Genomic DNA, 13,177 nt, shown 5'->3' with positions numbered 1-13,177 from the left:
TTTGATGGGCTGCACGTTGTTGTTTACCCAGCCAAAAGTGGCCGTCCAGGATAACTTAAGCACCATGTGCTTCCTATGCATGTTCTGTTTAATGCAAGCCACCTTGTCTCACTAATCTAATGTGTCACTATGCATGATGATACAATTGGCCGTAATTTGTAACCTGACTCATTTACCTTTTTCTTTGGGCAGATATGTTGAATGTATTTGAAGTGTTTCTTCCACAGCTGCTCTTGTACCCTAATCCGACAGATCCATTGAATGGAGAAGCTGCAGCCCTCATGATGAGAGACCATGAACAATATGAAAAGAAGGTGAAAGGTATGGTTTTCTAGCCTTTATCTTCATGCTGGAAACACAAGATTTAGTGTAAAGAAGTTAAATTGTGAGCCTTTTTTACGATGGTTTACAGAGTACTGTGAAACTTACGCAAAAGCGGAGAACATGGGAAATGAACCTGAAGAAGACAGCAGTGATGAAGATGTTAGCGAAGAGTACATGTCGAGTGAAGAGGAAATGGCTGGTCATGCAGACCCTTGATTAGGATCCATTTAATAATCAAAGATGTTGTGCCGCAAGGCGCTAGATCCATTTGAAGCTGTCTGTGGGCCCCTTCTGTACAGTTTAATTGAAGAATGTAAATTATTCAATCATCTGTTGTTGAAGTGTCGCCTTTGTACACACTCTAATATAGTTTTGCCTTTATGGCTCTGTGTTCGTGCTTGTGTGTGTGTGTGTGTGTGTGTTCAACGACACTTGTTTGCCTGGTTTTTGCTAGGAAAAAGGGGATAATTACTATTTTTTGTGCACTTGTTTCGTTTGTGTCTATCTCCATCTTGATGGAAATCGTCTAGTAAAATTGTGCTCAACTTCAAAAAGATAAGCTGCATTTGGGCAATGTCTACCAGTGTCTTTAAACTGCTATTGCCCAGCGTAGCACTTCTACGTCTCAAAAATGAGGTGCTGTCTCCCAATGTGGAAGTGATGGTACTTGTAACTTCCGTACCTAATAAGCACCCCAAACCTTTTTAGGGGGTATTTAATTTATTATCACTTGCACGCAACACGTGTTTGGTGCATGTTTGTACATTAAGGTTCGGGGGTCCATGCAACGTTCGCCTCCATGCAAACGTTCGCCTCCTTCAGTTTGTTGGGCTTCCATGCAACCTTTGTGGGTTTGTGTTTGTTGGGCTTCTGGAGCGACTCGTCGGCGATTTTTTCGGTTTTGGGTCTTATGGAACGGTATGGCGAGATGTTCTTCTTCACGTGCTTCTGGAGCGAGTCATCAACTATTTTTCTGGTTTGGTAAGGCTTCCATGCAACCTTCGCCTCCTTTAGCGCCTGCTTCAGTTTCTTCGGCTTCTGGAGCGAGTCCTCAGCGATTTTCCTGGTTTTGGGTCTTCTGGAACGGTATGGCGAGATGTTCGGCTTCTGGATCTGCTTCGTGGCCTCTCCACATCATTGCTCGTGCGGCCTACATTCTGGATGCTCGTGCTATTCTGAAGCTTGTACGTGGCGATGTTTCGTTGTCGCCTCTTACAGCAGGTTATGGTTCTTGTATCTATTTAACGAACACTGTGTTCGTCTTTTTGTTGTATTACTTTAGTATCACAGTTTGTATAGTTGCCTTTTGTGCAGTTTCTGTGATCTTGTTCTGTGAAATGCCTCCCAAAAGGAAAGCCATGAATGATATCACTGACTTTATGTGTTGATCGCCATCCTTGTACTTCGGCTTGTCATGAAGGACATCCTTCCCCCATGACATTTTCCAGTGTCTCTACTGGTCGTTCTGATGGAGTTGCTGCATCCATGCAAAATCCGGCACAAGCACATCAAATTTCAGATTGCCCTATAGCATCCAATCTGCCTAGAGACGTCCCTGTGGGGCCCCGTATCACCACTCCACCGGATGGCCCTTCTACAGTCCGTAATCTTTGTGCAGTAAAGCAAAGAGCCAGATCCTCGGGTATGTTACACCCGTTTCTAAACTTGATTTTGTAGTTGCTCGTTTGTTTTCTCTTGTTATGTGCTCATATTTTGCCTGCCTGATTCATTGAATGCTGTTTCTGTGCGCTATGCAGGAAAGAAAATAAATCTGCATGCGGTTGGTTATCCAAATGTGTGAATCAATAAACAAATGTTCCTTTTTTAAAAACAATGTCTATGTTTCATGCAGCCGAAACGTCGTTTGTTCAATTTTGTCCGCTGTGGAGAAAAATAAATTAATCCATTCGAGTAATACGCACTGTGTATTTTTCTTTTGATTTATTTATGCATGTGCCTGGTTGTCCACATGAGAATAAATTTATGTCCGTTATGCAAAAAAATAAATTAATCCATTTGAGTAATACGGACTGTGTATTTTTCTTTTGATTTATTTATGCATGTGCCTGGTTCTCCACATGTGAATATATATATATATTGTACACACTATGTTTCTGTCCTCTATGTACAAAAATAAAGTAATAAATGAATGTTCCTTTTCTTTTAAATATGTCTTTGTTCCAGTCTATAAGCCTACAAACATTGTAGGATCTGTTTTTGACCGTTATGTTGGAAAATAAAATATTTAATTTGATTTATTTATTTTTATTTTTAAAGTCCATAAAAATGCATATTTTGCAATTAATAAGAGAGACATTCTGGAATGATAATATTTGAAATGATAATTGCTTGAATAGTCTATTTTTGTAAACTGCAGGATCGACATATTCGGATAAGAAAGACAAAAAGCTAGAGACATCCGAACCATCGGTTCACAAGATACCCAAATTCCCAACAGACACAAACAAGACTGTTTGGGGTGTCTGTGACTATAGGTATTGGGAATGGTGATATTAAATTGTCTTCCTGGGAGCCATTAGAAGAATTTATTAGAACGGAATGCTTTAAAGGGCTTTTTGCTTTAGAGAAAGGGGGCACATTGAATCACTACACTTTCAAATGGTGGCTTGTTTAATGGCACCATCATTGATTAGCATAGGCAAAACCATAAAGAGATACTTGGGATGGGATCTGTTTAAGCTTGATGGAGGCTTGGTGATGTGGAGAGGCCTTCGACAGATTTAGTATGCACACCTAAACAAAGAAAAAACTGACTTGTTGTGTATTATTTTTTTGTGGAAGTGATGGTACTTGTAACTTCAGTACCTAATAAATAACACACACAAGAAAAACCCCTCCTTTAGAGTGTTGTGGTGGGGCCTAGAAGGTTGATCTAGAACACTTAACAAAAGAAAAAACTGACTTCTTGTGTATTTTTTTCAAGGTTGATTTTGGGAAAAAAGGACCAATCAATTGCTTAGGGTTTATTTTTAAAAGAGTATTTTTATTAAAATTCTTGAAAATAAAGATTAACGAAAATACGGTTCAAATTTTAAACAACCTTAATTTAAAGATTAAGACTAATAAATATCGTTAATAATGCTTATAGATAATTTTTATTTTATATATTAAATAAAATAATGCAGATAAGTTATAATACTCTAGCATTTCTCACAAGGATGAGGTTTGCATAGCCTCTCAATGCATCTATAATCTCCGTTATTTTTCAGGATAAGGTTTGCATAGCCTCTCAATGCACATCTGTAATCTCTCTGTTACGTGTATTTTTGTCAACCCAGTGAGACCACTCCCGACTCTCAACTCTGGTATCTCTCTATTGCTCCAGGCTCAATGCAGTGCTGAGTGACGCACGTCTCTCTCTAGTGTGTAACCTGGTCCAGGGCCAGCATTGTCTCCTTTGTAGAGTCGCTCACTGGTAGACAACATCGTCTAACGCCGCAATCAATGGCGGGCTAGTCGGGCCAGCGGCACAAGTGGCAGTGGTGCTGAGAGACCAAGGCAACCATTGTGAGTGGCAGATCCACCGGCTTTACACAACGCTTCAACACACGGCACAACTGAAGCATGACGGTTTGCACCAGGAGTCCTATTATTTTGGGCTGATGAGAGGACAGGCAGTGTTTGTAGGGGCAGAGTCAAGTGTTTGTAGGGGCAGAGTAGGCGATGATATTATAGAACTTTAAACTCAATCTTCAAGAATTAAAAAAAAAAACATAAAATAACTCTTTATTTTCACTAAAACTCTTAATGGACTGGGGAGCATCATGACAGGCGATCGAGCCGGGCGATTTCCGCTCAAACGTGCGGATCTCCAGGTCACTTCAACAGCTTACGGCGGGCATTTGTAAGCGAGAGAGAGAGAGAGAGAGAGAGAGAGAGAGAGAAGAAAAGAAAAGAAAAAACAAAGAGAAGTGTGAGAATAAAAGTAAATGCAAGAGGGGAAGAAGAGGAAGAACAGGGTTCGGGAGGAAGAAAAGAGAACAAAGAAATAAGGAGGCAAAAAAATGCAAGAAATTGAGAGAAGTAAAAGGAGAGAAGAGGGGAGGGAGGGAAAAATCGAAGGAAGTACGGCAAACAAGAGACAAAGACACCAACGAGAGAAGTAAAGATGCTTGGATCGGAAGGAAGGATCAGACACAACCTAGTGTACATCTCTGACAAGACGTGAGCCTTAACAAGAAATCAGAAAGAAAGAAAGATATATTAAGTGTCTTCTAAAGACCCAATGGGCCTATGAGACCAAAGTGATATAATAATGTCCATGGCATATCTCATCATGGAATAGAAAATAAAATAGAAACAAAACATAAACATAGCTATTTTATTGGGGTGATACAAAAGTGTCCGTGGAAACTCATCATGGAATACTAAGAACATAGAAACATGCGAGCAACATCAGCTCCCAATAGATGGTATACCACTCCCCAAAATATCAAGCAGTATGGCCGAGAGGTCTCCCTTAGCTATGTCACGTGGATAGGTAGGTCGATGGCGGTGGAGCATGTCTTGGATTTGGAGCTAATGAGGGGATCGTGGCTGACGAGGCTAGGGGGCCGGGGGCATCGGGCACACTAGAGTGCGGAGGCCCAATTCGAGGTAACTCCTCTCGGGCTAGGTAGGTTCGGACTATATCGGTGTCCTCCACCTCTTGGGTCCATAAAAAATTGGTGAAGGTTGGTTGGCGAGGGAGGGGGCGGGGTGGTTGGGACCGAACCTCTCTCAAGAAAGTGTCCCTGAGTCTTCGGAGCTCAAGCAAGAAGAGCCCTATGCAATGTCGGTCTTGGATGTCAATGATCCTGGAGAGTGGATCGAATCCCTCACGAAACAGACAGTGAAACCTCTCGCGGATCTCATAGTATACTGGGCAACAACATATGTAATGCTCCTCCATCCTCAACCACAGTGTGGCATAATCGGCAGATCCTCTGCTCTTTGGGTCTCCGTATGAGCTTCCCGGCTTTGAAGATGCGCTCAGCTCTACTTGTCTCCACTCTGAGGCAGTGGGATGAAACTCGTATCTGGCCAGTCGCAATCCGCATGGCATGGGTCATGTGAACACTCAAGTAGCCCGATTGGATGAATCCATCCTCAGTGATCGTGAGTGAGGAAGTGATCTCTGTAGAAGTGCATCTTCATTGGGAGCTTAGGAGGTGTGATCCACGTGTAATAGGTGTAGAGGCTAAGAAGATCTAACTGGATAACCCGGTTGGTATCCTCGTGAGAGACCGGAGAAAAGGGGAGTTCAACCTGTACTGAAGGGGGAGTAGGTGGTCCATGCAGAGCCCATATATTGAGAACCATACTCCAGAGTGGCCCTCAAGTGCTAGTTGTCTCGAGGACTCTAGGGCAAACATCGCGTACCTGGGGATCCATGTGACTGATGCGATGGAGGTATGTGTTGTTTGGAAGAGTGGATCCACTACCATTCGGGCTACAACCAACTCTGCCTGGGTAATTTGTTGTGGGACTGATGGTTTGTTGTGTGGATCATACGAGAGAACATCATGGCCTGGGGCCTCTCAACTCGTTGCCAATCCTCATCAGATAAATATGCTCCCAGAAGGCTGCTCCATACATGAAAGCTGGTGTAAGGAGGGTGTCAAAAAGCTAACCCTTCGTCCTAGGCTCTTGGAAATGTGCGTGGAAGCACTGCCGCTCAAGTAAGCTCAAGGCTGCATATCCTGGGAAGCGTGGGCCACTGGAAATACATGCAAATCTTGTGACATGTAAAGTCCTTGACCTGCATCCTGGATAATGGATGGTGCTATTATGAACCGTGGTCCCCAATGGCTAAATTCCTCCCAATCACTTGGAAGATCAGGTGTGATAACCAACCACTAGTGGCTCTATGATCATATGTAGGATGAGATAATCTCCACAGGATCCCCTCTATATGTGAAGCTGAATCTAGATGTGAAGAGGCGAGAAGTATTGAAGACCATTACCTTGGTTTTACCTAGGTTAACAGAGAGGTCCCGCTGAGTGTAGAAGTCCTGTAAGGCATCCAACTGTATCTCGGTTAAGTCTGAGAGGAGGACGATGCCATTGACACATAAAGTAGTATGGGGATCAATATGCTTGCTAGGGTGGCCAGCTCCGCCTAATCCATCAATGAAGCTCTTGATCTCATCAATGTAAAGGTGGAAAAGAGTGGGTGATAGAAGGCAGCCCTGTTTCACCCCAATATTGCTAGAAATCTCCTGCGATGTACCTCCTTGGGCTCTCACTCATCCGATAATGGACTCATAGCGGGTGATGATGCTCCAAACCATGTTAGATGGGACTCCTATTTCCTATAGACGGTGTAGGAGGCGGTCGGGCTTGGGCATAGTATCAAAAGCTTTGCGAAAATCCACAAAGCAATAGTAAATCCTCTGATGTCATGCTCTACCCTCCTCGATGATGGCACAGAGGGTGAAGATGTGGTCAAGGGTAGAGTAGCTCCTCCGAAAGCCAGCATGTCCTGAGGCTCTGCATCCCTAGCTCTCTACAAATGAACTGAGCTCCATCTCTAGCATTGATCCATAGAGTTTGGCCAATGTGTGGCCAATCATGATCGTCTTGTAATTATTAGGATGTAGAGACAATCACAAAGAGAAATCCATAAATCAAATCGACAACAAGTAGAGGCAAGTGAGGATATACCTCGAAGTAAACATGTTTTTGAGGTTACTTGCTCACCCCTCTTTGACTGCTTATTTGTCTTCCCATGGAGTGGGTAGAGCTGGTATATTTGGTTGTATAGTTCGTTGTCTTTGTAGGTACACACCCAGAAAGTCTTACATACACCCAAAAAGTCCAAATGCATATGCTCTAATAGTCAAAAACCCAAACCAGAAGACCATACACATAAACTTAGATACTAATCTACCCAAACCACATACTCCTATTGGGAATGCGTAACACACATAGTTCAATACAAGACCATGTGGCTTGCACCCCTCTTTTCCCACTACTTCTGTGCGATCCGGACGAGCACGTGTAGTACACACAGTACAATCCAAGACCACATGTGGCCCATAGTTCAATCCAAGATCACATGTGGCCCACACCTTTCTTTTCCTACTATCTAATTCCGATGAGCACGTGTAGTACACAAACTTCAATCCAAGATCACTTGTGACCGGCACCCCTCTTTTCCCAGTTTTGTGGAATCCAATCTTTCTTTTGACCCTTTCATTGAGTCTTGTTTATGCTATATCTAGCCCTCTTCCCCACATTGCCTTCACATAAACTACATGTGCACATACCTAGACTAAGAAGATAATACTTGCACACAAGGAACATTAAGAGCAAGAGCCATGGCTGTGACGGTGCCACCACCTCATCCCCAAAAAGAAACTTTTGGATCTGATCCATTTTCCAAAATGGGAGGCACAATATAAAGAAGATTTATGCTCCCTAGAACTAAAAATGCTCTGCAAGGTCCACTATAGGGGTAGCCTATCCATTGGTGGAGTGTCATGCCCTTCTTCAACTACCCGAAGTAGCTTTGTAGCTTGACAGGGTTGGCCTCACAACCTTTCGGATCACAACCATCATATAGGGCCTGAATTCCCTCTCGAATTTCCCTCTCACCCTGCACTTCATCGTCAAGTTTCATCGTCAAGTCCTACCATAACATTGATAAAGGTAGAGAGGTCGATGGGTCATATTGGGCCTAGATTTCCCTCTCACCCTGTACTTCATCAAGTCCTACAATAACACTACCATAACATTGATAACTTTGGGAGGGGTAGAGATGCTAGAGGGATCACAAAGTAGGAACACTCTCAATGAGAATCTAGTCAGAAGAGGCATCCACCTTTGAGCCATATCAACTACCTCCCAACAATCTTAACTACCTTCTTTCGTACTATGGAATTTAGTTGAAACGGCTAGGAGGTGGAGGGGTCACAACATAGAATAACTCTCAATGAGGACCTTGTCAAAGAGCCCTTGACCTCCCAGCCATTTGAACTAAGTTCCACAATGGGACAGGAGCCATGGCCAAATGCCTTGTCTCACCAAAGAAGCAAGTTTAAAGACACATCATTGTCCCAAATTGGTGCCCTTGGCTAGGATGCTCACTTTCCTCACTCTCACTAAAAGGCTAGGGACTAACATAATCAGGCATGCCACTCATTGTTCTAGCTAAAGCAAATCGAATAATTGGGTCGAGACTTTTTTTGTGAAAAATCCAAGGGTGAACTCCAAGGCTCTTGCAAGAATCCATTAAGAAAGGTACGTTGTGCCCACATGCTCATAAAATTACTATGTCATGCCATCAGCAAAGAACTCCCACTTCCTATGTGTCACCTAGCTTTATCCACCTTATGAAACATCTTATGAATCTACATCTCTTTGACAATCTTAAGCCCCATCTTCGCTTGAAGAGACAATAACCTACAACCCCACAGTCTCCTTACCTAAGGAACCCACCATGGAAGATCAAGCCCCTTGCCCAAGAGCAACCAACAAATGACTCATGATGCTATGATTTCCAACTCCCCAATCCACTCACCCTCTTAGCTTGAGAATTAACACGGTTGAGCCACAAGACTTCTTCACACAGAAAGCACTAGGAAGAGGTGCACGAAGCCCAAGCCAAGTTGCCCACCAAGAAAGTCAACAAGTGACATGCTCCACTCTCCTCCTACACAAATCCCTTACCCAATCCCATGTCATACGAGCTTCCATAGTGCCCACATTGGGTGGTTGGCCTCCCACCTTGGACCATCCCTTGCCCACCTCTAACAAACTCTCAAGGAAGCCATAGACTGGTATCTCTATGACCGCCATCTTACCCCATTGAATGCAGGCACTGAATCATCTTCTAACTCCCCACCATAGGATGACTGCCATAGATTGGTATCTCTATGTCTGCCATCTTACCCCATAGGATGTGGGCATTGATGATCTTCTTGCTCTCGTAAGCACCTCTGAAATATACACTCACCACTGGGTCGAGCTTATCAACCATGTGTCCGAGCCAAGCCATCCCCAAAAGCACATACTCCGACAACAATATGAACTCGAGTATTCGGACAAGTTTATCTAGCCAAGTAAGAAGTTAGGCTCTCAAAAAAGAAAAAAGAGAAGTCCGCAAGCTAACCAAGTTAGAAGCCGAGCTCAAAAAAGAAAAAAGAGAAGTCCACAAGCTATCCAAGTTAGAAGCTCAGCTCAAAAAATAAAAAAGAGAAGTCCATAAGCTTAAGAAGGTAACCAAGTTAGAAGTCGATCTCAAAAAAGCTAAAAGAGAAGTCCACAAGCTTGAGAAATGAGCTTGTAGCTTTCAAGTCCATGCAAGAGGAGCTCACCAACTCTCATCCAACTCCTAGAAGAGGTCAAGGTGCCATGCTAACTGAAGTGTAACAAGTGGCCATATACGCCATGTTAGATGATGTGTATAATAATGATACTCTCATTGTAGTGTAACAAGTGGTGAGTGTGCCTATCAACGTTTTATATTGGGATTAATTGTAGAGAATCTTACGTACTTCTTGAAGAAATAATTAAAAACTCACATATATATCAAAGATTAAAGCATAGACTTGAATCAAATTGATATGATAGAGCATATCATAGCATAAAACAAGAGAAAAATAGAGCACCATCACCATACACACACTATTGGGTGTAATCTTTCTCCTCATGCGTGTAGCTCTACTTCCACGACATGAGTATTTTGAGAGTTGTATTTAATAAATAGCCTGAGGATCTATTAATAATTGTGCGAATAAAATTGGGCTTGCTTTTCCACTTTTACAAAAATAGCTCAAAAAATAGCTCAAACAGTAGAGCTTGTTCACACAGTAAGTGTAAATATCAAAACTCTTTAACATATGTGCTAGGAATATAGCAATGCTATGCACAAGTGTGCATAAATAATATGTACAATCATTTGACATGTGGCCAACAAAATAATAATATTCGGAGATGATATAGATAAGATCCTCCTTGTGTGACACGCGCACTGTTCTTCATTTATCTCACAAACGTAAACACACTAGTTGTTTCAATTAATTGTCCTTCTCTAAACTTAATCCCAATATGAAACGTTGATAGACACAAACACAACATACACTCACCACTTATTACAATACACATAATCTAGCAATGGCTTTTATTGCTTCTTGTAACATAGAATAAAGCACCACAAAATCAGCACCACAAGTAGTGATAAGACTCCCTCTCTCTCTCAAAATCTCAAACACACACTTCACGCAAGGACCCGTCTTTCGCAGACGTTTCTCCACCAGTAACAATGCAGACGACTCTCCCCCCTCTCTAGAATCTAACGTAACCCACCATTTCGAAGCCTTTTTCCGGTCTTAATCTATTGGTTTATTTGCCATCATCTGCTTCTGGGTAGGTTTGCCTTCATTTCATCTCTGAAACTCAAGAGTTGTGGGTGGTGGAACTCCTTTTTAACCTGGATTGCTCTTCCCCCAGTAATGTCAAGAAAAAACCTTTTTTTTGAACCGGTGAAAAACCCCTCCCCCAATTTTAACCGGTTTTTATTTGAAAACCCGTTGGTTTTCAAAGGCTTCAAAAGTCTTTAGTCGGTTTTCAAGAGAATATACAAATTCTCAATCCGTTTTGCATCCGCCGATCACAAAAGAAACCATTACATTGAAGATAAATTTGTTGATAGATCATAGGTACAAGATGTTAGAGACTAGCCCAATGTGGGTTATCTGGTTGTTGCAACAATGTCTACTCTAGTCCCCCACATTTATTGATGTTGCTTACATAAACATACTATAAATAGCTTTTCCCAGGGCATGTCTAACACTTGATACAAGGAGATAGAGCATAAATAAAGCTTACTTATATACAAGATAAAAGAAGCTCTCTCATAATGAGAGCATGGTGTGTATGCTTATATAAACTTAACAATGCATGTGGGCCTAACCATAGATTGAGAGGAACTAAGAATATCGTTTCAATATGCCAGCCTTCTGAACTTGTATCAAGCACTAATATCCTTGCACTGCATAAAAACTACATTTTATGTGATACCTTTTGGCCTCAGATTGGTTTAGGGACTCTTTTATTCGCATCATAAAGAAACCAATACAAAGATTGAAAATAAAGGATACATACATAATATAGAAATAATAATACTACAAGACACTCTACAAACCATTAGAGGCAAACAAATTTTTTTTTAAAAGTATAGAATATAGAAAAGGCAAGATAAATCAAGAAGAAAGACAAAGTTTGAAAGCCAAAAATCACCTAAATGATAAAAGTTGAAAAGCTTTAAAAAAACTAGAGAGAGAGAGAGAGAGAGAGAGAGAGAGAGAGAGAGAGAGAGAGAGAGAGAGAGAGAGAGAGAGAGAGTGTGATGTTGTAGTATTACAATCTACCCAATCTCACTCAACTTCCATGAGAGTTGAGTATGAGATATGATCATCATTGGCCAAAGAGTTAATTTGATGTTATGAGAGAAGCATTCTTACATCCTACCCGAGTAAACACATAACAAGCTAAATTACAATTAACTTAAAAAAACTTCCATGAAGATGTATTCATACGAACAAAGAGAGATTTGCATGTCACCAAGAGTTACACATATCTACATTTGTTGAAAACTTGAAAAATAAATAATAAAAGTACATTTATGAAAATTTGAGTAGCATAAATAAGTTAAAAAGAGATAACATGATGTGAGTCAAGGCTTTAACCTTGTGATCATCGAAAATGTGTCGGCGTATCTTTGCTCCCATCTTCCACATGTCAATCGCCGCTTCAAAATCAAAGTCGACCAAACTTGGTACCTCAATTGATATGCATATTAAAGCATCGACATTTCTTGTGCTCAAGTGATTTCTCAACTTAGTCTTGATGAGATTCTGAACACAAAATCCTCTCACATGATGCAGTGCTACAATATTGAATTCTGCCAATCGTAATAGCATGGGATATTTTTCTTTCAATGTGTCACATTTTTCCCTATTACAACCCATGTGTTTCTTAAACTCCACCCCTTCCACTCATTGGCAACTTGTAGCTTGAAGTAGTGATATTCTTTGCTTGTTAGGTCTCTACTTATCAATGCCTCCAAAACTTCACACTCCCACCTTCTATTTTCCATAAAAAAGATGCTGATTGGTCAATCTCAGAATGGTTATAGTTTTTAAACTCTTTTCACGAGAAAACTAGAAGGAGCTAAAGCTTTAGAACACCTCAAAACATGATTATCAAAAAATATTTCCCTCAAATTCTCAATAATTGAGGCAACAAAAGACTTTTGAAAGAAAATTGATCTATCCAAGTCAAATCCATCTATCTCTCTATGAATTTTAATGCTTCTTTACATGTTACCTCAAATAGATGAACACAATGCATAAAGTTGTCCAGTAGGAGGTCTATAGTCTGGGATGATTTGGTAACTATGTCTATCAAAGTACTGAAGCATTTACATCAACGTCACAGTCCAACATGAAATACATCTTCAAAGCATGTATCTCGACCTCAATAAAGCCAACAATCAATGTTGTAGCAACAAAATTTTGTTGAAATACCTTAATATTGGAAGCCTCTCTAGAATATCAGCCATGAAGTGAATATTATATATGAATTCAAACATTGAAATTATATCGAAAAGAGACTTATTCTTTGTTTTTGCAAACTCTAGCAAAGCCTCATAAGGACTCACAGATCTTACGAACCACACACTGTCTACCCAACCATCTCACCTTATGGATTCTACTCATATGTAGCACTGCACACCCAAACTCTTTCTCCAAACTCTCTAACCTAGAGGTTTTTAGAGAGCTTTTAGAGAACATCGATGCAATAGAATTTTGGATGCGCAACACAATGAATGTTAGTCATGAAAGGA

General features: G+C 41.1%; 2 protein-coding genes across 4 annotated transcripts in view; both read left to right on the top strand.

The window, feature by feature from the left end:
• LOC147615124 (ubiquitin-conjugating enzyme E2-23 kDa-like) overlaps positions 1-717 on the top strand; it is a 34,894-nt gene extending 34,177 nt beyond the window's left edge. For both annotated transcript variants that reach the window (XM_086779107.1, XM_086779109.1), the window contains exons 6-7: positions 193-321; positions 413-717. In XM_086779107.1, coding sequence (XP_086635233.1) covers positions 193-321; positions 413-540 — 257 coding nt within the window. In that variant the 3' untranslated portion in view covers positions 541-717. The remainder of the gene's footprint in view (positions 1-192; positions 322-412) is intronic.
• A 221-nt stretch (positions 718-938) lies between these two features.
• On the top strand, positions 939-3,209 carry LOC147615123 (uncharacterized). Of its 2 annotated transcripts, none has more exons than XM_086779110.1 (2): positions 939-1,966; positions 2,702-3,209. In XM_086779110.1, the coding sequence occupies exons 1-2, from the start codon at positions 1,687-1,689 to the stop codon at positions 2,833-2,835; spliced, it is 414 nt and encodes a 137-aa protein (XP_086635236.1). In that variant the 5' UTR covers positions 939-1,686; the 3' UTR covers positions 2,836-3,209. The 2 variants fall into 2 exon arrangements, with proteins under 2 accessions (XP_086635236.1, XP_086635237.1); XM_086779111.1 differs by lacking the exon at positions 2,702-3,209 and adding an exon at positions 2,082-2,178.
• Positions 3,210-13,177: the final 9,968 nt, after the last annotated feature.

Source organism: Cibotium barometz, chromosome 40 (genome assembly GCF_041138505.1).
Source record: "Cibotium barometz isolate CiBa-2024 chromosome 40, ASM4113850v1, whole genome shotgun sequence".
NCBI classification, from domain to species: domain Eukaryota; kingdom Viridiplantae; phylum Streptophyta; class Polypodiopsida; order Cyatheales; family Cibotiaceae; genus Cibotium; species Cibotium barometz.
The sequence above is the reverse complement of the archived record's forward strand: the minus strand, read 5'-3'. Positions and strand labels throughout refer to the sequence as shown.

Excerpts from the sequence above, each read along its gene's own strand:
- LOC147615123 (XM_086779110.1), top strand. The coding sequence starts at position 1,687 with ATGATATCACTGACTTTATGTGTTGATCGCCATCCTTGTACTTCGGCT. Across the intron at positions 1,967-2,701 it reads GCAAAGAGCCAGATCCTCGG|GATCGACATATTCGGATAAG; the intron begins GTATGTTACACC and ends TGTAAACTGCAG.